Source organism: Myotis daubentonii, chromosome 13 (genome assembly GCF_963259705.1).
Source record: "Myotis daubentonii chromosome 13, mMyoDau2.1, whole genome shotgun sequence".
Taxonomy (NCBI): Eukaryota; Metazoa; Chordata; class Mammalia; order Chiroptera; family Vespertilionidae; genus Myotis; species Myotis daubentonii.
The window spans coordinates 48,435,182-48,458,738 of NC_081852.1; the positions used below are offsets into that span (position 1 = coordinate 48,435,182).

General features: G+C 40.3%; 1 protein-coding gene across 1 annotated transcript in view; it reads right to left on the reverse strand.

The window, feature by feature from the left end:
• The window catches only part of CFAP43 (cilia and flagella associated protein 43), an 84,290-nt gene that overhangs the window by 14,465 nt on the left and 46,268 nt on the right, over window positions 1-23,557 (reverse strand). Inside the window, exons 18-28 of the mRNA XM_059661328.1 lie at window positions 22,500-22,604; window positions 21,680-21,757; window positions 18,900-19,025; window positions 15,203-15,307; window positions 12,130-12,246; window positions 10,140-10,370; window positions 8,411-8,617; window positions 6,697-6,786; window positions 6,077-6,157; window positions 5,348-5,473; window positions 2,317-2,436 (exon numbers count right to left, since the gene is read on the reverse strand). Coding sequence (XP_059517311.1) covers window positions 2,317-2,436; window positions 5,348-5,473; window positions 6,077-6,157; window positions 6,697-6,786; window positions 8,411-8,617; window positions 10,140-10,370; window positions 12,130-12,246; window positions 15,203-15,307; window positions 18,900-19,025; window positions 21,680-21,757; window positions 22,500-22,604 — 1,386 coding nt within the window. The remainder of the gene's footprint in view (window positions 1-2,316; window positions 2,437-5,347; window positions 5,474-6,076; window positions 6,158-6,696; window positions 6,787-8,410; window positions 8,618-10,139; window positions 10,371-12,129; window positions 12,247-15,202; window positions 15,308-18,899; window positions 19,026-21,679; window positions 21,758-22,499; window positions 22,605-23,557) is intronic.

The window sequence follows — 23,557 nt, forward strand, 5'->3', positions numbered from 1 at the left end:
CTCCCAGGCTGCCAGAGGGATGTCTGACTGCCAGCTTAGGCCCAATTCCCCAGGGGAGCAGGCCTAAGCCAGCAGGTGGACATCCCCCAAGGGGTCCCAGACTGCGAGAGGGCACAGGACGGACTGAGGGACTCCCCTCCCCCCTGAGTGCACAAATTTTTGTGTACCAGGCCTCTAGTAATACATATAGAAAGGTAGAATAAATACTTGATGCTTTCTCTTTATCAGTTTATTTAGATAATGAATTGACTGTTATCTTCTGAAAGTGAACCATTAGCACTTTTTACTTTTTAAAATATCACAAATTCATAAATTTAAACAAATTTGATGGGTTTCTGTTTGTTGTAATTATTTACCATTGTTGAATCTTAAATTGTTCCATTTAGGGGAGCTTTTAAAGTTGGTTCCTGAGTCCTTTTGATATTACTTAGTAGTCTGTGATAGTTTTCTCATTCTCTTGTATGAAAGATGTTACAAGTATATCTTTTTAAAATAATAGCTTTATAAGATGTGTTTCCCAGTCCATACACTTAAGTATATAACCCATTTTATTTTTACTATATTCACAGAGTTGTACAACCATCACCACAATCAATTTTAGAATATTTCTCACTCTGAAAATAAATCCTTTAGCAGTCATTTCCCATTTCTCTCCGCCCCACCCTGCTCACCCTCCAGAGGCCTCCCTGCCTCAGCCCCAAGGCAACCACTAATTAACTTTCTGTCTCTATGGATTTGCCTATTCTGGACATTTCCTATACATGGAATTATTCAATATGTGGCCTTGGTATATGGCTTCTTTCACTTAGCATGTGTTCAAGGTTCATCCATGTCATAGCATGCAGTACCTTTTTTTGCTGAATAACATTCTATTATATGGATAAACCATATTTTATTTACCCATTTACAATTGTTGGACATTTCGATTATTTTTACTCTTTGGCCATTATGACTAATGCTGCTCTTATGACTAATGCTGGGATATTCATTTCCAGTCTTCCCCCACCCAACTGCCATATGCACACACTCCCTTCCTGCCAGCCAGTCGTTATGTTCTATCTACGGCTATGTCTGCTGAGGAGTGGCACCTCTCCCATGGCTACAGGTCTTGCTGGGCCCTGGTAACAGCTCCCTCTCCTTGCCTCTTTGGCTCTAGAGATGATACTGGTTTCCCATTGTTTCTAGTCTCGGTGTGTTTTGCCATTCCTCGCTGCTTCCCTTGTAAAGAGTCCATGCATTAAACTCTCTTAAATAAAACCTTTTTGGTATAGCATTCCTGTTGGGCTGCTAAGGGTACAGATTGCTTCCTCAAGGTCCCTTTAGCTGCCCTCATCTTTTTTGGTTGGTCCCCTTGCTTTGGTGAGACACATTTTCCAGCAGCTCCCTGAAAGTGGGTGCATGTAAATTTTTGAGACTTTGCATTTCTCAACATATTCTTCTTCTTTTCTTACACTCAGTTGATAGCTTGGTAAGGTATAACATCCAATGTTAGACATAATTTTCCCTCAGAATTTAAAGGCTCCACTTCTTGACTTTCTTGCTTCTCTAGTCAATGCATGCTTCATTTATATTCTTACTGCTGAATGAAATTAAGCCAGATTTTTCACTTGATCTTTTGTGCATGTGGATTATTCATTTATTTAACATAAAGATGAACCCAGCCCTTTGCTAGTCATTGGAGATACAGGGATGAATAAGACAGACTCATGGAGATAGTGCTGGGGAGCATTAAAAAGTAACCACACAAAAATTAAAATTTAGTTGTAAATACATGATTCAAAGCAAAAGAACAAAGTATATGATAGGAAGATCTAATGTAGCTTGAGGAATTGGCTTTTAAGCTGGAACCTGACAGATAAATAGATACAGGCCAGGATGCAAAGACGTTGGCAGAGAATATTCCTAGTAGAGTTGGGAGGAAGGACAAAAGGCATCAGAGGAGGGAGTGTGGCACAGATGAGGCTAGAGTGGGAGCCAGGGCCAGAGTCCCTAGGACAGGGGTGGGCAAACTTTTTGACTCGAGGGCCACAATGGGTTCTTAAACTGGACCGGAGGGCCGGAACAAAAGCATGGATGGAGTGTTTGTGTGAACTAATATAGATTCAAAGTAAACATCATTACATAAAAGGGTACGGTCTTTTTTTTTTTTTAGTTTTATTCACTTCAAACGGGCCGGATCCGGCCTGCGGGCCGTAGTTTGCCCACGGCTGCCCTAGGACCTTGGTGCCAGAAAGGACGTTGGTCAATATCCCAAGAACACTGAGAGGACCTGGAAACTCATTTTTAAAAGAGTTATGTAAGGAATCTTTTATTTACCTGGTTGATAACCATTTCTGCCTTCACTCTCCTTTCAAAGAGTCTTTTCAAATATTCATCAAAATTCTGTGTGCTTTCTTGAATTGAGTTTTGAAGTTTCCTCAATTCTGCTTCTAAGGACTGAAAGAAAGGAAGTCAACAGCAAAGTTAACGTTTAGGGACATCAAATGTCCTAGGAAGTGATGTTCACATTTTGCCACAAGGGAGGGTCAGGTGGCAGGCAAGTCTTGAGTGGTGTTCTAGGCTCTTCGGCCCCCTTCAATCAGAGATGTTGTACCTGGATTTGTTTAATAGATTGTGAGTCTGAGATTTTTGCTGAAAAATATTTTACTGAAAAAAAGAAAGTTAAAAATCACTGATCATTACTAATGATGCAGGTGGCAGTAAGCCTAGTGAAACAAATCACAGCAAATCTTTCCAGAAAGTTCTGACTCTATATAGGACAGAAATTTCCAGGCACACATTCAGCCTGGAAAAAGAAATCTTGATTTTTTTGTAAAGGCCATGAATATATCTTCATAGAATTGTTTAGATTTTAAGGAAATAAGAAGGGAATATATATTCTTTCTTGTTTTTTGGTATGTTTTATTTTTCTAAGCAGTTCTACATCAGGTAAAAAAAAAAGTCCCATCTCCTTTCATGTTTTTTAAAATATGTTTTTACTGATTTTTAGAGAGAGAGGAAGAGAGAGGGAGAGAGATAGAAACATCGATGAGAAACATCAATCAACTGCCTCTTTTTTTTTAAGTTTTATCTTATTGTTTAAAGTATTGCATATAGCATTGTATATGACTCCTTTTGGGGTTTGGCCCGGGGAGAGGTCAATGGAGGGATCAACTGCCTCTTGCACGTCCCCTTCTGGGGATCAAGCCCACAACCTAGGTATGTGCCCTGACCAGGAATTGTACCAGTGACCTCTTGGTGCAAGGGTCAAAGATTGGGGCTCAACTGCTGAGCCATACCGGCTGGTTCCCACCCCTTTTTAAAAATATTCCACCAGGATATAGAGCTAAGCAAATACTAGGTAAGTGAAAAACTATGAGTTTACATCTTTAAAGAAAACAACATCTGCAGATCAATTCTAGACATGTTTCTACAATATTTATCTTTAAATTTTTTGGTATCTTTTAAGTTTTGATATGACTTCAAATTTACAGAAAAGTTACAGTAGTACAAAGAATTCCCATATATTTTTAACCAATTTAATCAGCTGTTAATATTCTGCCCCATTTGCTTTATCACTTGCTCAATATCTATCCCCCTCCCCTCCTCCTTCCTTATTTATTTATTTTTTTAAAGATTGAGAAGGGAGAAATAGGAATGATCATAGTTTGTTTCTGGAGTTTTTTTGAGTAGACACTGAGTAGTGGATTGACAGGAAAGTGGGATCAAAGGAATTCTTTTCTTTTAACTTTTTATTTTTAAGTAACAAGAATAGTAGAAAGAACTCCAGAGTCTCCTTCAAAAAAGCCTTTTTCCTTTTCCTTTTGTATACAATGTAAAAGATTACAGCATGTGTATGTTGGTAGGAAAACTCCAGCAGAGAGGGGAAAATTGATGACGCAGGGGAAAGGCAAAGTGCTGGAGTAACCATGCTGCAGGGTGAGACCGGATGGTGCTAGTGCACAAGGGGAGGACCAGGCCTGGGTGGACGCAAGGCCGTTTCTTCCATAAGAAACAGCAAAGCAGGGAGATTCTAGGGGTTTACTTTAGGGGCTGGAAGACATAGTGGCAGAAGAGTAAGGGAAATCTTTTATTGCTTCTCTTCTCCAAGTGCAACAGAACATAAGGTGACAGGGGAATGGAGGTTGGAAGTTCGAGGCTAGAGACCGCGTGAAGTGTAGGACCTGGGTGCTTAAAGTGCGGTTGGCTCACTGCCTGGCTGCTTGTTAGGATTCTGAAGACGCTCCCATTTCCTGAGAATGATGGGATCCGAATCTGCATGTTTAACAAGCTCCCCAGGTGATGTGGACTAAGCTAGCAGGGAAATGGACTAGCTTTGCTGAGCAGGTGTCAGGACCTAATTAAGATTAAGGCCATTAGGGTGAAGCCAGTCAGTATTTTTATTTTCTTTACCTACTGCAGGTGCAAGTGCAGAGAAGGCCAAGTGCTGGGCTTTGTCAAGGCTAGGTTTTACCAAGTGAGCCTGACCAGGGAGCAGGGCGGTAAGGGTGTGGGCAGTGCAGTATCGAACTGTGCAGGACCACGGAGTAAATAACCACACTTTATTCCTATCCCCCAGCTCCTTGCAATCTTTACTGCATTCAAAACTACTCATTTTGGCTTTCAGGTAAGTACTATCTTAAGACAAAATGCCAGGGCACTCGTAGAGGACTGCAGTGAATAAAAACATGACAGGTTAACAAAAGGTTCAAAGAAATTGTTCATGAGATACAGCCACTGTAAAGCTGACAAACTGTCCTGCCTCAAATGATGGTATGATTTTATTTTCTTCACAGAGGAATAAATATTATTTATTTGGTTGTATACCATCAGCTTTTATATCTCCATTATAATTGTAAGCAATTTTGATGTGGGAATGTTTCTTCGCAGCGGAAGGAGATAAAAGCAGAACTGCATTGCAAAAATCTCCAATTAGAACTGTAAAGTGTGTGCTGGGCTGATGGTGTCCTTCCCTCAAGTCCTTTCCTTGAGGTTGAGAGTAAATCAAGCAAGAGTATTACTGAATTCAAATAGCTGCAGACAATACAGAGCAGTGCCTTGAATATACTGTAATAGGTGTTCATGAAACATCTGAAGAATGATTGGAGAACCAAATGAATTGTAATAACATGGGAAATGTTGAAATCAGGAAGAACTTAAAAAATTTAAAATACATTCTTCTTGTTTTAAATTGTTCTAACTCTTTAACTTTGTATCCACCTAGTTCCCTAAATTCTCTTCAAAATTTCAGTTGAAACACTATCCTTCAACTACTGACGACAATGAGAAAATCAAGAACACTTAATTTGAAAATATACTGGAACAATCCTGGATATGGTAGGATATATGAATTATTTGCACTTCTGACCTTTCTGTACTTATCTCTTTCTTCATTTAACTCCCTGACTTTTTTCTCATACTCTTTGAATTGTTTTCTTTCCTCTTCAGTCCATATAGCATCAGGTTTTGCCATGAAAGCAGGCTGAGGAATCACCTGAAGATAGAAAGGAAAGCATGTAGTGGAGCACAAACCTATATGAAGCAGTACAATACAAGTTCAGGGTTATCATTACAGTTCAAAGCAAGGCCCTTTAACACGGTATAGTTCTTCACAGTGGCAAGATAATAACCTGACACTTGGACCAAAATATAAGAAAAAAAATGTTACAATTGTTTTTCTGTAACTTAAAGAGGTTGGACAGTTTGGGATATACCCAGACTCTTAGGTGACAGGTTTGGAGGTATGTGTTGATATCCTCATAGCTAGAACTACCCCTGAGCTCCAGGGGCACCTATGTCAGGTGTCAAAGGGAATGTTTCTCTGGAGAATAACAGGTGCAGCATTATCCCTGCTTTCAGTGAGACCAAAACACTATGGTTGCTTGTTTTTGTTTGTTTGCCCTATTTGTCAGATTGAAAGGCAAGTCTGTGATTCCCAATATCTTATTTGTCTGATGTGGTATGTTTATAAGGTACTGGAGGTTGTTTACTTGTTGCTGTAGAATTTCAAAGCTCAGGTTCATATAGACAAAATGGTCAAATGTAAAAAGTTCTCATCACCCAAATTCCATTTTGATAAGGATGTCGGAAATCTCACCATTCTCAGAATATCTTCCTTCTTGACTTCCAGGACTCCTCCCATCATGTCCATCAGGGCTCGATGTCTGGTGTCATTGGCCTGGGAAAGAGCCAGGGTCAACAAGGGCAGGTAGCTGACCCAGAGATTGGACACTCTAGTGCAGTGATGGCGAACCTGTGACACGCGTGTCAGAGGTGACGCGCAAACTCATTTTTTTGGTTGATTTTTCTTTGTTAAATGGCATTTAAATATATAAAATAAATATCAAAAACATAAGTCTTAGTTTTACTATGGTTGCAAATATCAAGAAATTTCTATATGTGACACGGCACCAGAGTTAAGTTAGGGTTTTTCAAAATGCTGGCATGCTGAGCTCAAAAGGTTCGCCATCACTGCTCTAGTGGCACCCCAGGCAGCCTCCCACTCAATGTTAGAATGACTGCACTTAGGAAGGGAAGGGTGAGCAGTGGCATGGAGGGGAGAGAGGAAGGGGGCCACTGAGATTCCAGTGACTCTGACCATGACAAGTGTGTTGGTATGTTTCTATAGTAGAGTTCAAGAACAACACTATTAAACCAAATTAGGAACAGGAACCCATAAAGGAATGAGGGTTTTAGGTACTGTGCAAAACTGCATACCTGTGACTGAAGCCATTGCTCCATTTTTTGGGCTGCAAACAATTCTTTTTTGGCTTTTTGCCAAGGAGGAACATGTTTTTGAATTGTAATCTGAAAGAAAAAAAATGTGTTTTTCTGCTGTTCTTACAAAATTCAACTAAACTTTCCTTCCACACACTAAGAAGAGTTTAGAAAATATCAAGGGGATAAAGGGTATATCCAGATTTTACAACCAATTTCCTATGTTTGGAATGAAGATAAGGTCTAGAATGAGAAGGTTGAAAAAAATAGTTATTTCTCTATTAGCTCTCTAAATCCATCTCTGTCACTAAAGAAATTAAACAGGGGACCTGGTTTAGATGGGAAGGGAAGGGGTCCAAAGAAGTGCCATCTAAGCCAAATCCTTCAGGACAGAGGTTCTGAGAGGTCAAAGCTTGGGACATTCAAGGAATTGTGAGAATGCAAGTGTGGCCAGAACAGAGCAAGGCAGGGAGAGCAGCTGGAGTGAAGGAGGCCCAGGGTTGGGCCATCAGAAAGAGACTTGTGGGTGTTATCCAGAGCAGCTACTGCAGGGATTAAGCAGGGAAGGACAAAATGGTTTATAAAATCACTCTCCTAAATGCAGAAGGGATTAGCATATGAGAGGAAGCAGTGGGCAGGGTTAATTATGTGCATACAAAGTGAGACCAGAGCAGGGCCTAGGTAAGAGAAGCAGGTTGGGGTCCTTGTGTCTTAAGTCTTGTAGCTAGAGTCTGGCTCTGGAAGAACCGACTTCCTTAAACAGGTACCGTGGAGTGTAGAGGTTAAGAGGAAGTACTCGGAAGAATAATGATTGAGTTCAAACCCCAACTCTGTTACTTACTACCTTTGTAAGTGTGGTCAAGCTACTTCACCTCTCTGTGCCTGTTTCCTTTTCTGTAAAATGGAGGTAATATTGGTACCTATTTTATAAGGTTTTATAATGATAACTTAGTCTCAATCTATTCAGGGTACTTCGAACAGTGACCGTATAAATGTTTGCCATTACTTCTAAGCGACACTGTTACCTTTTGTCCCAAAGCAATTTAGATCATTTCATGTGAACGAGGGGTTTTCTTGGCGCATTCTCTAGCATTTTTTACTTTTTAGAAATGAGATGTGGTTGTACTTTGTTTTCTTTAAGCATTTCTTGTTCACCGCCTCTGTGCCACACACCTTTTAAGAAGGCTGTCCAGGAAGCCCCCTTTCTTTGGGACCCGTGCTGCCCTAATGGCCTACATGATTACCGGAGCGCTGTCAGCCTCCCTCCCACAATGGAACCCAAACTCCTGCGGCACAGGCACTGGGCACGGTTGTGCCAAGGAGCCCCCTCCCAGGTAAATCTGGAATTGGGAATTAGAGATTCGGGTTCAGATCAGCTACTCTCTTCAGTGAGGGAGATACAAAGCAGAAACTGCTAGACTAGGAAGCTGAAATGCAGAGAGAAGAGGGCCAAGAGATGAAGACAGACTCCCAGACTCCCCACAAGACTCCAGTCTGAGGTTCCCACTTCTTTCTAGACTTGGTGTCCAAATCTCCTCTGAACAAGGTGGGACTCATAAAAGAAATCTTCATTATTGCAGAGGCTATGTCAACTCTTTTTGTTACTTATAACTGGGAATGCTGTCACTCCCAGTAGTACAAACAAAATGAGTAAATAAGAGTGTAAGAAACTGTCATGGAGAACAAAAGAAGGGATAATGCAGCTTGCCAGTACCTCACTATTTTCCACAACGAGGGTTCTCTCTGGCTTCTCACTGTCATCAAGTTCTGGTAGCCAGACTAATTCTTCCAATTCCAGATCTAAAATAATTTCTTGAATTCTTACATTTCTTTCCTTCACACGTGCAATTTCAAACTCTTTTTGTTTATATGCAGCATCAAACTCATTATTGAAAATAGTTTTTACCTTGTAAGTGATATCCTGAAATATCAATATGTTACTGAAAACACATCACATAACATAATCCTACTGGTAACATAATCCTACAACTTTACTTTTCCCACAAAATCATTTTAAGTTTCAGTAAGTTAATCTTTCTAAAACACTGTTTATATTAAATCATTCCTTGGTTCAGTAACCTACAGTGGTATCCCATACATAGGATTAAGGCAACAACTTATACCACAACCTTCTTCCCCAAATGTAAGTTATAACTCAAAATGCTGAGGTGGGTGATGAATAGTTAGAAGCTCTGTTGTATACATTCTTTAAAAATGATCATAAAACATGCAAAAAGCAATGTGCAAGCGCTTAAATTGGGCAATGTCTTTTCTTGGGAACTGTGTTTGGGGGAGATGTAGTAAGGAAGAGATGGCCTACAGAGGTTGTTTGGAGAATCTACTAGACAAGCACAAGCACACACAATATTGATCCCCTATACAGTCGGGTTATTCTCAGGTAAGAAGGGGATGCAAGTTGGCGAGGTGGATCAGCCAATTACTAAGGTGACAGGTGGGTTCAAATGAGAACATCTCTGCTAGGAACAATGGATCAATTCAAAGTAGCCTTTATTTTACCATCAGAGTTCAGTCTCTATATCTATCCTATTGAAGATGAAACCATTAAAGCAGGGTGGGAAAATGATCTTAGCAGCTGGCACCAGAATTTATCTTAGGCTCAAAGGACCTTTTTGTAGGAAAATGGTTCAATAAAGCAGCAGAAACGTGAGACATTAAATGCATAGTTCAACAGAAACTGGGCAAGAAGAGAGGTAACTAAACAGTTCTTATTATAAATGCACAGGAATTTCAGGGGTTGAAGGAGAAGAGAAATAGATAGGAAGAGAGAGCAGAGTACCATGGCAGGAGGCTAGAACTCAAAGTGTAGACATGGCTGAAGGACTTCCAGGATCAGGAATGGCCAACATTAAATTTCAGACTATTTGTATTGGTGTAATCTTCATCACTGAATTCTCAAAAACCTTCCGTAGGCATGTACAGATGTATTCTGAGACTGACTTTTGTTTGGTGGAAAGCAAGCAGTAGGAGCTTAGAGCCTGAGGCATGCTGCACCTTATTTCCGAGCCCCAGAAGTTATGCAAATCTTAGGAAGAAAATTATATTTCCAAGGTTAAGGGAATAGACAAACAATCACATCTTGATCATACAAGGAGGTCATAATTGACGTCTGGGTTTCCTTGAAGATGGCATTCAAGGATTTCTTTTATCTTTGAGCTTATTGAAGATCTAAGTAGAAGAATGGTTTGTTTGTGGTGTCAGCCAGTGTAGGTGTTTTTTAGGAAATCGGTTATCACAGAACCCAATCCAAATGGATGAAAGAAACTCTTGTACACAGCTTTGCTTAACGAACGTGGATATTTAAAGAACATCTGTGTATATAAAGACATCACTTGATTGGCATGAAATTTCAATTTTTGAGCCTTTGTAAGACACCTCATGAGAATGATTAGAGATTTTCAGGGATAAAGAAAAAATTCACCCACTTTTAGTAATATAATTTGGTTGATTTTCTCCTCTCTGGAGTGAAGTTCCAATTGGCTTGACAACAAAGAGGCATGTATCCCAAAATCAGTACACAGACTGCCAAGCAGGTAATTGGGCAACTTGGTATCTTTTACTGTCACGTCTTCTTCCTCCTCTTCATCCTCCTCTTCATGACGAGGCTTTTTAACCATGGTCATAGCAGACTGAACCTCTATAATTTCCTTCCGTAGCTAAATATAGAAAAAGGTGACATGGAAGTTAATAAGAATTCTCTAAAGGGCAATTTTGTGACAACTTAATTGCTTCAACAATCACTTTAAGATGTTAAATTGTCCCGGCTGGTAGAGCTTGGTGATTAAGCGTTGACCTATGAACCAAGTGATCACAGTTTAATTTTTAGTCAGAGCACATGTCTAGGTTGTGGGCTGGATCTCTAGAAGGGGATGTGCAGGAGTCTGCTGATCAGTGGTTCTCTCTCATTTTTTGTTTCTATTTCTCTCTCCCTCTCCCTACCTCTCTGAAATCAATAAAAATATGTTTGTTTTTTAAAAAGAAGTTAAATTGTCCTGTCAACAACTGAATTCAAAGTGATGGATAGACTTAAAACTGCTGAAGAGATGAAAGCTTTGGAAACTGATAAACTATGGGTAAGTCAAAAGAGTAGAAATTGTCCTTGCTAGTGTGTAATATTTATATTTTGTTGTCAGGATGATAGCTGTTTGTAAATATTTTGAGTCTTTGTTAGAACTTAAGCATTAAAAAAATACACCTTTTCATGTTTTACAAAGGAACTTGTTCACATAGGACTGGTGGGTAGGTTAAGAAGAATTAAATACACCTTCATTTTATGCAGGAGGCCGCCCATTGTCTTCACTAGCAGAGAAGTGCAAACAAGGATCCCAGAATGCTGGTGACCCTGGAACCCACGGCAAGGGCCTGAGTTATGCACCGATTGTCTAGTTCAGACAATGGGGGCTTAAGCTATTTCTTGATCAAATAGTCTCAGAGTAAATCCTCCTAATATTTACTGACCTTTAAGATAGCCTGTCTGTCACTGCAATTACCTGCCTGACTAAGGGTTTCATGTTTAACCAAAGATGAATAAAAGGCTGGTGAGGCCTGGGCACCGGTAGAAGTCCTTCCCCTTGAGTTGGACTTGCCTGCCTGGCACCCCAGTATTTCCAAATTATCTCTTGTCTCCTCTCTTGCATTTGTGTGTGGCTCCTCTTCCAGATCCTGAACCCTGAACCATGCAGGATGGGGGGGGGGGGGAACACACATACACAATTTTATGTTTCAGAAAAATAATGGATGCAAGGTTCTTGCCAAAACAAAACTACACTAGTAGGTCAAGTGTTTTTGTAGTGTTTTGATAGAGATTGCTGCTTTGTAAAAAGCTGGAATTGCTTTAGGGAAAAGCATATCAAAACAGACACTACTTCATCTTTGATCAATTATCTTAATTCAATCCCTAGAGAGATGAGAAGATAAAAAGAGTAGGACATTTCATTCCCAAATCTCATTTTTTAAAGTATATCCTCACATTTATTTTTTTTATTTTTAAAATATACTTTGATTGATTTCAGAGAGGAAGGGAAAGGGAGAGAGAGAAACATCAATGATGAGAGAGAATCATTCATGGGCTGTCTCCTGCACGCCCCACACGGGGGATCCAGCCTGTAACCCGGGCATGTGCCCTGACAGGGAATAGAACTGTGACCTCTTGATGCTCAACCACTAAGCCACACTGGCTGGGCTGTATCCTCACATTTAAAGGCTAGCTAGTGTTGTGCAGGATACAGGCTTCTTGATTCTGTGGATTTGATTCCTATATTCATTAGGATATGTTCTACAAATTAATACGAAATGAAAATATAAGTACAGACAATATCTAAATTTATTCTAAATTGTATCCCAACTCAAATCTGTGTGAAGGTTTTGAAGTAAAACATATCACTTATAAAAACACACATATATTTAAAATTGTACTTTCAAACACTCTGTTTCAATCTTCCTTTGCTGCAAAACCCTCTTCACTTCTTTCAGCTCTTCTGCCGTACGTTCTTTCATTGGGAAGTTCTCAACCACGTAGGGGATATGAAAGCACTTGTTGGAAAAATACACAAAAGAAATCCATTGTTAGTGCAAGTGTGTGTATCTAGAATGGAGTGGGGGATGTTTCCCCTGATGAAAATTAATTCATAGGTTATCATGTATGAGTGAAATGGAAAGTTTCTTGAAAATAAAACAATATATTCCATTAGTACGGGCCTAAACTTTGGTTAAAAATGCTGTGTTTTGGAAACCAAGATGGCAGCATAGGTTAATGCTGGAGTTTGCTGCCTCGAACAACCACTTCAAAAATACAACTAAAAGACGGAACGGACATCATCCAGAACCACAGGAAGGCTGGCTGAGTGGAAGTTCTACAACTAGGAGGAAAGAGAATAGCATACCGAGACTCAGAGGAGGCGCAGTGCTGAAGTCAAATACTAAGGTGCGGAGTGCATGTGGAGCGGGCTGGCAGCTGAGGGCGCGGTTGTCTGTTTCAATCTGGAGGGAGTCTCAGACTCTGAGCTCCAGATCCGGGCGAGTCTCTAGGGACCCAGACTCAAACGGGAGAAGCGGGACTGTCTGGCTTCGGTCGGAACTTGAAGGCAGCTTTCTCTCCGAGGTTTGCAGCGGTTGCTGGGACTCTGAGAGGCAGAGCCTCTGGGGATGGGACTGAGAGCAGCCATAACTGCTTGCCTCACCCGCCCTGTAGATCCCTTGGGACCCGCCCTGCCCAATCCTGCACAGAGGCATTTGCCGGATAGCCTCAGGCAAAGGCTAGATTAGCACCTCCCTAGAGGACAGAAGTTCTCCCACTGCAGACACAGCTGATTCTCACAGCCACTTGGCCTGTAAGTCAAATCCCCCCTAGTATTACCTACAACAATCAAGGCTTAACTACAACAAGACTGCGTACAAAGACCACTAGGGGGTGCACCAAGAAAACATAAAAAAATGCAGAGACAAAGAAACAGGATGCAAATGTCAGAAATGGAAGATACAGAGCTCAAAACCACACTTTTAAGGTCTTTCAATAATTTTCTAGAAACTGCTGATAAATGTAGTGAGATCCTCAAGAAATCTAATGAGACCCTCGATGTTATGATAAAGAACCAACTAGAAATTAAGCATACACTGACTGAAATAAAGAATATTATACAGACTCCCAACAGCAGACCAGAGGAGTGCAAGAATCAAGTCAATGATTTGAAATACGAAGAAGCAAAAAACACCCAACCGGAAAAGCAAAATGAAAAAAGAATCCGAAAATACGAAGATAGTGTAAGGAGCCTCTGGGACAGCTTCAAGCGTACCAACATCAGAATTATAGGGGTGCCAGAAGACGAGAGAGAACAAGATGTTGAAAACCTATTTGAAGAAATAATGACAGAAAACTTCCCCCACCTGGTGAAAGAAATAGACTTACAGGTCCAAGAAGTGCAGAGAACCTCAAACAAAAGGAATCCAAAGAGGACCACACCAAGACACATCATAATTAAAATGCCAAGAGCAAAAGACAAAGAGAGAATCTTAAAAGCAGCAAGAGAAAGAAACTCAGTTACCTACAAGGGAATACCCATACGACTGTCAGCTGATTTCTCAACAGAAACTTTGCAGGCCAGAAGGGAGTGGCAAGTAATATTCAAAGTGATGAATACCCAGAACCTACAACCAAGATTACTTTATCCAGCAAAGCTATCATTCAGAACGGAAGGTCAGATAAAGAGCTTCACAGATAAGGAAAAGCTAAAGGAGTTCATCACCACCAAACCGGTATTATTTGAAATGCTGAAAGGTATCCTTTAAGAAGGGGAGGAAGAAGAGAAAGGTAAAGATACAAATTATGAACAACAAATATGCATCTATCAACAAGTGAATCTAAGAATCAAGTGAATAAATAATCTGATGAACAGAATGAACTGGTGATTATAATAGAATCAGGGACATAGAAAGGGAATGGACTGACTATTCCTTGGGGGGAAAGGGGTGTGGGAGATGTGGGAAGAGACTGGACAAAAATCGTGCACCTATGGATGAGGACAGTGGGTGGGGAGTGAGGGCAGAGGGTGGGGCGGGAACTGGGAGGAGGGGAGTTATGGGTGGAAAAAAGAGGAACAAATGTAATAATCTGAACAATAAAGATTTCATTTAAAAAAAAATGCTGTGTTTTGTGAAGGATTTACATCTGGAGCAGTGGTTCTCAACTAGGAGTGATGTTGCTTGCCCTTCCCCCTCCTCTCCAGCCCCTCAAGGACATCTGGCAATATCTTGAGGCATTTTTGATTTTTACTAATGGGAGTATTGGGGTCTAGCAGATAGAGCAGGGGTGGGCAAACTTTTTGACCCGAGGGCCACAATGGGTTCTTAAACTGGACCGGAGGGCCGGAACAAAAGCATGGATGGAGTGTTTGTGTGAACTAATATAAATTCAAAGTAAACATCATTACATAAAAGGGTATGGTCTTTTTTTTTCAATAGTTTTATTCACTTCAAACTGGCCGGATCCGGCCCGCAGGCCGTAGTTCGCCCACGGCTGCTCTAGGATCACAGGTATAAACTGGGATTTTGGGTCACCCTACACAAAGAGGGTAATGGGAATCTCAATGAAAAAGCATGAGAAATGTGAAGGCAGCCACAGGTAGAAAGGTGAAAAATAGTATTTTTAATTTTCAATCTGTGTGGATGGTGAGTGACATTTTGAAGCAGACAGATATGAAGACTTGGATGCAGGTAGTGTCATAGAGAAAAGAGATGCTAGGACAAATCTTAAGAGATGCTAGCTTGGAAGTACACAGAGACTAGGCAGAGAGGGAAGAATGAGATAAGAAAAAGTGACACATCTAGGTAAAATTCAGTACAGAAAGGGGCAAGGTATGCTTTGAATGCTTTTTTAATGTATAGATTTTCTTAAAGTTCTTTTTAAAAATTTTTTCTGCCATGAGACTTTCAACGAAATTTCTCACTGGCTAAGTTAAGGTGTGTACCTTATATTTGCAGTTATATCTGTTACCTTCAGAGCCCGACCTTTCACAGCCATTGAATTCCAGCATTCCTCTTTAATAATTTCAGCCAAATATCTCTTGGCTAGGTTATGCATCTCCACATCTTTTCTCATCTTGAAGAACATAGATGAAGGGAAAGATAAAAATGAAAATGTGGCCTCTTAAAAATAAAATCTCATTTGTAAATTCACTAACTGTCATGGCTGCATACTTAGTAGTGGTGGAGTTTGATCTTCTTTCCCCAACACAGTGCTGCTCTGCCCCCAGATGCGCCGGGTAGTCAGCGTGAGTTTGGAGACAGAAGCAACGTTAGAGTGAGAATGGGAACAGGCCCCTAACCCACACTCACTGCAGAGCAGTCCAGCTGAATGGGCTGGGAGAACCCGGTACCAGAATAGGAAGGGACATTCCAGGCCTGAGTGAAGGCAGGGCCAAGGAGGAAGAGCCTGAAGCCTGGTGGGCAGACTGGCACTTCCTTACTCAGATCCTAGTTGTGGGATCTTAGCCAAGTGACTCTAGCCCTGAAGTTTCTGCAAGTGGGGAAAACAAAAACCTATCTTTTTGGATTGTTGCAAAACCAAATAATATTCAAAAAGCCCCTAAATTGGTGCTTATTTTGTTATGATAAAAACGGGATCATTTTCAACAGCTTCCTATTGCACTTTTAATTAAAAAAGTGAAATTCTTTACCATAATATACAAGGATTTGAGAGCTGGCCTCTGCCTACTTCTCCCACATCCAATGAGGCTCTCTCGCCCACTGTGCTACAGCCTGCCTGCCTTTCTCCTCCTGGAATACTCTAAACCACTTCTGCCTCAGGGCCTTTGTTCTTGCTGCTACCATTGCCCGATATTCTCTTCCCAGAACTTTGCATAGCCAGCTCCCTCTCTTGTTTTAGTTCCCAACTGAAATGTCACCCCTTTAAAGTGATATTCTTTGACTATAGAAGTGGATCTCCCACATACATCACAGCATCCAGTTTGTTTTAATCACACAATATAGAGAGGTTGGTTTATTATTGTCTGTCTTCTCCACTAGATTAGCCCTATGTAGGTGGGACCTATCTGTTTTATTTACTGTTCTAGAGGCCTGGTGGGGTCCATTGGCCTGGCCTGCGGGGATTGGGCCAAAACTGGCTCTCCGACATCCCCTGAGGGGTCCTGGATAGCGAGAGGGCGGTTCTCGGGTGACGCACCCTGGAATCGGGCTCCCTCCTCTCTGGTTCTGGGTGTGTCACCCGAGAATCACAGCTTCCAAGTCACTGCAGCTCAGCAGCTCCTGTGTTAAGTGTCTTCCCCCTCGTGGTCAGTGTGCATCATAGCTACCGGCCAGTTGGCGGATTGCTTAGGCTTTTATATAAATAGACTAGAGGCCCAGCATACAAAATTCTTGCACTCGGGGGGATCCCTCAGCCTGGCCTGCACCCTCTCGTAATCCAAGACCCCTTGTTCCTTACCACACACCTGCTCGCTGCTCCTTACCACTCAGCTCAATGCTCTTTAATGCTGCCACAGAGGTGGGAAAGGCTCCTGCCACTGTTGCTGCACTCTGGCTTCTGGCTAAGCAGCGCTCCCTCTGTGGGAGCTCACTGACCACCAGGGAACAGCTCCGGCATTGAGCGTCTGCCCCTGGTGGTGAGTGTGCGTCATAGCAACCGGTTGTTCTGCCGTTTGGTTGATTTGCATATTAGGCTTTTATTATATAAGACTAGAGGCCTGGTGCACAAAATTCATGCATGGGGGAGGGGTCCCTTAGTCTGGCTTGCACCTCTCCAATCTGGGACGCCTCAGGGGATGTTCGACTGCTTCTCGCAATCTGGGACCACTGGCTCCTAACCACTCGCCTGCCTGTCTGCCTGATCACCCCTAACCCCTCTGCCTGCCTGCCTGCCTGATTGCCCCTAACTGCTCTTCTACCAGCCTGATCGCCCCTAACTGCTCCCCTGCTGGCCTGATCACCTCTAACTGCCTCTGCCTCACCCTGCACCCAGGACCCAGGATTCCTTCCTCTGGCTGGCCGCAGGCACCCAGAACCCGGACTGGCTTCGCCCAGGCTGGCCACAGCCGCAGGGGACCATTGGTGCGCAGCTTTGCCTGGGCTGCAGCCGCAGGCACTCAGGACCACAGGGCAGGTAGCTTGTCTCTCTCCCAGGCCGCAGGCACAGGTGAAGCCGCTGGCGCCCAGGACCGCGGGGCTGGCAGCTTGTCCCTCCCCCAGGCTGCAGCCCCAGCAGCTGGCACCCAGGACCGTGGGGCATGCGGCTTGTTCCTCTCCCAGGCTGCAGGCACAGAAGCAGCTGCTGGCACCTGGGATCACGGGTGGGCAGCTTGTCCCTCTCCTGGGCCACAGCCTGTCTGGTCCCCATTCCTCTCTTGTGAGCTCATTTGTGCTAAGCTGGTCCCCATTCCTCTCTTGCGAGCTCATTTGTGCCTGGCTGGTCCCCATTCCTCTCTCCCTAGTGTTGAATGTCTGAGCTGTGATGGCGTCAGGGCATGACGACCATTTGAATATTAGCTCTTTATTATATAGGATTCCCAGCACCTATAATAGTGTTTGGCACAAAATAGGTATTCAATAAGCTTTGTGGAATTAATTGATGGATAGATAAATGATTATTCAGGTACATTTTATCTCCTCAAGTCAGTCTGTTGAGGTCCTTTTGATCTTGATTCTGTTATCCAAATAAATTTTCACTTATTCTCAGCACCATGTCCCTCAATTTGACAAATCTGCCTCATTTCTACATATTCACCCCAATCATTAATAAACATGTTTAACAGGACAGAGTCCTGATACATATCATTGGAAACCTCTCTCCTAGAGACATCAGTCTCTGTGTAATTGTTTAACCAACTATGTAATTCACTTAAATGTCCTTGAATCCAGCTATATTTCATTCTCTTGTTTAGAGGGGGAAATGTGTTTACACATGTACACTCAAAAAATCAAATATACCATGCATGTTGAGAAAGGGGTAACTTAAGAACATCCTATATAAAACACAATTAGGGATTTTACCTAAAATAAAATAAATATGAGTAAACAATGTGATGTGACTGCCACAAAAAGATGCAAAGGCTGAATTAATAGAAGTACAGAATTTTGTAATGTAGAGGTTTCAGTTTATGCTTTTCTCTAAACTGGACAGATAATAATTGGAATTCTTTTGTGGGTGCCAGCTTTAAAAATAATGAAATCAGACAAAAACTGTGTGATGATGATGAAGCTATTCAAACTACATTATATTATGGTCATAGGAGCTGGGATAATTAGCTGAGACAATAGAAGATACCATGGTAATTACTAATCTTCTCTAACCATTTTCAGAGTGGCCATCGAGTTGATGGTGCCCAAAGAATAGAAGAATCAGTGAGTGTAGAGAGAAAGATTTCAACTCTAATTAAGGTTGACATGAAGTGGCTGAGGGGATGTCTAAAAATGTTCAAACACATGGTGGAAGATGTTTGGTATGAATATCATGGAAGAGAGACAGACGTCAGATGTCTGGCTGGCCTGGATGGTCTTCTTTCCCCTAACCCCCAAATTCAATAATTCTCTGACTCGCTCCACCCATATACACTAGGTTTGCTTTATTCATATTGTGTGCTGGGAAAGTTTTTGTTTTATTTGCATAATTCTAGAAAAGTTTTCCTATTTTCTCTCCGCTTCCTTTACTGTAGTGCTTAAGTCAGATTTTTCCATACCTCTGCCACTTCTCTCTCACTCTCTTTCTGAAGCCGGTCCAGTTCGTCCAGATCCAGGCCAAATTCCCGTTGCTCTAATTTTGCAATATGATCTTCTGCTTCATTTTCTTCCATCATATTCAGAACCTAAATTTTAAAATAGGAAAGGATGGTGACAAGTGAAGAATTAAATTTTAAAGACACAGTTTTCCAACCCTTAGATAAAAAAATAAAGGTTCTGTTTATTTAAATGTAACCACTGAATAAAGAAGTAGGTTATGTGCTTATTGTGATAATTTAAAGTTTTAAAGTTTAATCCTTAAAAGCTCATTCATCTATTAATAACCAACAAAATTTACAAAGTCATTACTTCATTAAATTATATTAAGGAATTATTGATATTTAGGTGTGCCAATGCTATTATAGCTATGTGTTTTAAGAGTTTTTATCTTTTGGAGGTTCACATTTAAATAATTAAAGATGAAATGATATGATATCTGGGATTTACTTCAAAATAACCAGGGAAGGGGCTTGTGGGTAGAGGTCTATATGAAATAATATTGGCAATGGGATTTATTATATTATTATTTTCTTGCCTTTTAAAAATATGTTTTTATTGATATTAGAAAGAGAGGAAGGGAGAGGGAGGGAGAAACATCAGTGAGAGATAAAAGAAGTATAAGAAAATTAGACCAATATTACTTATGAGTAGAAATAACAAAGATGCTAAATAAAATATTAGCAAATGGAATCTGGTGTATTACTTAAAATGACCAAAGTCTATATGAGGAATACAAGGCATTTGATCAATTTCATAATAAAATTCACAATAAAAACTCTTAGGTAATAAGGGACAGAAGCTACAGCAAGCATCACACTTAAAAGCTAGTAGCATTCCTGTTACGTTTAGAAAGAAGACATGCATGTTTCTGGTCGTGACCACTATTATATTAGAAGCCCTTGCCATATGACAAGAAAAAGAAATGAAGTATAAAGATTGATAAGGAAGAGACATGTGATTTTCAGAAGATCTGATAGTATACCTACACAATCCAAGAAAATCAACTGATAAAATAATAGAACTAAAAAGAGAATTTAGTCCTAACTGGTTTGGCTCAGTAGATAGAGCGCTGGCCTGCCGACTGAACTGACCCAGGTTCAATTCTGATCAAGGGCACATACCTAGGTTGCGAGCTCAGTCCCCGTGGGGACGTGTGGGAGGCAGCCAATCAATGATTCTCTCTCACCATTGATGTTTCTATTTCTCCCTCTCTCTCCCTTCCTCTCTGAAATCAATAAAAATATTATTTTAAAGAAGAGAGAATTCAGCAAGGTTATCAGATGTAAAATCATAGCATTCATATATAGCAGTAATAACCAATTAGAAATTGTAATAGAAAAATATTCCATTCACAAAAGCAAAACACTATAAGAAACTTAAAATATAACCTTAATAAGAAAATTATAGTCACTTTTAGACTATAAAACCTCACTAAAGAATATTTTTAAAAAATTAAATAGATATATGCTTATATATTACATTTATATAATGCATATTACATATAAGATTTATATTATAAATGTATATATTATATATATAATTTTACATAACAAATAAATTCCTCCGCAAATCATACTATGAGCAATATATTCTTGATCAAAATCAAATCAGAGTTTTTCATGGAACTTGACAAGCTGACTTTAAAATTCAAATGAAAAAGTGTGCATAGAAGGGAACTCCAAGGACATGTCCTCTACATACAGAGCAAATAAGTTGCAAAAAAAAAAAAAAGTGTGCATAAAGAGGTCAACATTTTTTTTTTTTTGGTAAAAGAAGAGCAAAGGGAGAATTACTTACAAGATATAAAAATATTTTATAAAGTTATAACAATCAGAATAGTTTGGAATTAGCTCAGGAAAAGATCAATACTCAATTTCAGAATGGAGGGTCCAGAAACAATCTCATATACCTGGGACTCCAGGGATTAATAGAGGAGGAGTCACAAATCAGTGGAGAAAGGATCGTCTACTCAATAAAAGGCACTGATGAAATGGGCTATTTACTTGAAAAATACAAAGTTAGCTCCACACCTTATACCATTTATGAAAAGAAATTACAGGTGAAATGAAGGGTATTAGAAGAAAATATGTGAAACTTTGGAAGCCCTCTTAAAATCAGACACCAAAAACAAAAGCTATAAATAAAATGATCAATACACTTGGGTCATAATTTTTAAATTCTGCATTTAAAAAGGCACATTATAAAAGTTGAGAAGACAAAATACTTGTAGTATATTAGACTGAACCATATAAAACAGCAATTTCATGTGGTTCAATCAAATAATAAAGGCCACCTCTAGATTTTCCCCATGCACACCTCATGCTCTTTTCCTCTACCTGGGATGAGATCAGGCAGAAAAGCCCGAAGAATTGAAAACAGCCTCCAGAGTATAGGAGTCATAGTGAAAAAAAGTAGGGCAGGCGCTGCTTTAAAGCCTTATTTTTAATTATGTAACTCATTACTTTGTAAAATTGTAAACACACAACTTTCATTAAAATAATTATTAGAAAATAAGATAAAGTATTTGGAAAAGACATAGAGAAGAAAACCACTGTTTATATATAGTACAGTATGGTAAAATTTCTACCCTGTTGAAGAATTCCAGAAAACTGAGCTTACTGCATACAGGCAGAAAAGAAAATAGATATAGCTTCTCATGCTGTATTGAACAAAATAAACTTCAAAAAGTGATTTTAGAAGGAGGGTCAAATGTATTAGCATATGAAATCACAACACTTACAATTTTAGCAAGTTCTTTGATTCCTCTTTTTATCTCTTTCCTTTTGTTAGAAAACAGTTTAACCTCTTTTTCAATGGCCTGAAATGAAATAAGTTTGTCACTTAAACAGGCAAGAAAAATTATAGAGAGGCAAATGATATATGTATGTATATACACAGATATAGACACAGGTACACAGACAGATACATAATAGATAGCACTTCTCTAGAAACAAAATTTTTAAAGACTAATAATACAAAAGTGTACCCGAAGTAACACTACGGCAATACCTTGCTTAAGTCAACTTCTATTATGTTGGCTGAGGCAACATAGTAGTTTCCAGTCAATTATAAGGCCAATGGAAAGAAAATAATTAAGTAGTAAAAAATTAGAGAATAGTTGACAAAGGAAAATCAGTGAGACTAGATAAGCAGGCTAAATCCAGACATGAGCTACTACTACCTTTGTCACCATCCTGCACATCTGAAGCCAGGCTGTCCCTTTTCCTGTTCTTGGCTCACTCTTTTCTTTCATCACCTGTGCAGCTCCCCTAAACTTCCCTCCAGCATAAGGTATCACACTTCATTCTTTGCTTTGGGTTACCTGGACAGCTTTGTTAGGTTTCATACCAGCTTAAGTATAGTTCTTAAAGCTCACATATTATCTAAAATATCAGGCTGTTTGGGGGTGTTTGTTTGCTTTCAGGAAGGTTACACTTGTATGATGGTATGCTCTGCCAAGTAGTATCTCATTCTACTTTCCAGCAGGTTATCATAGGAAACTAATCTATTGGGCATACCTACAAAGCATTATTTCAAACTCTCCCATATTTTATACATACTTCTTGGCTTTTTCGTTCTAACCAGGAAACTTCCTTCTTATTAACAAATTGGGGTAATTCCTCTTGTGATGACGAGTGAATGCTTGACTTTACTTCCTCAAATTCCTTAGAAAAAGACAGACATTTCTTAAATTTAAAATTCATTAAGTTCTCTTCCTCCCACCCTACTTCATATACTTATTTTGAATTCCTTTGCACTTGTTGCATTTAACAAAAATAATGCCAAAATTGTTGCCTACCCAACGTGCAATGTTTTATTAATTTAATTCCACCAGTCTGTCCTCACATCACCGAGAAAGAAGAAAGGATCACATGTTCACCAAAACACTCTCTGCTTCTTCGTGTTACCGTAGGCCAAATGCTCCTGCTAGTCAAGGCCTGCTCCACAATTTGGATTTAGGATCTTAATCTTTTCCTCCTTCTCGAGGCCTTTATACTTAAAAAAAAAAAAATCCCATTGCCCTTCTGCATCATCCATTTCTCTCTTCTACAGAATCTTTCCCAAATGTGCGCTGGTATCTCCTGTCCTAGGAAAACCACTCTCCATTGACCATCACATCCCCACTTCAGGTACCACCCCCTTTCTAGTCTCTTTTTGTAGCAAAATGTCTTGAAAGAGTTTGGGATGTCCACTCTCCTAACCCTCCTGTAACCTCACTGTCTGCCCCTTCTCATCCTCCTTTGCCTCCCTAAATTCTTTTCCTGGATATCTAGAAGATGCTCTGTCCTGGTCCCTTCTGCTTCTTACCATTCGCTCTTCCATGATGACCTTACCGGTTTTTTTGGCTTTAAATTCCATCCACATGCCCTTGACTCTCAAATCAACATCTCCAGTCCTGGCCTATTCTCAGAACTCAAGGCTTATTTATCCAATGGCCTACTCTGTATCTCTGCGTGGCTTCTCAAGATTGGCATTAGTAACTGATTTCAGATTCCCTTCTTTCTCCCCAAAGAAGCTCCCCGCCCCACAGTCGTCCCCATCTTCACAAATAATATCACCACCTGCATAGTTTTTCAAGTAAAAACTACTTCTCTCCACAATACTCCTCCACATCCAT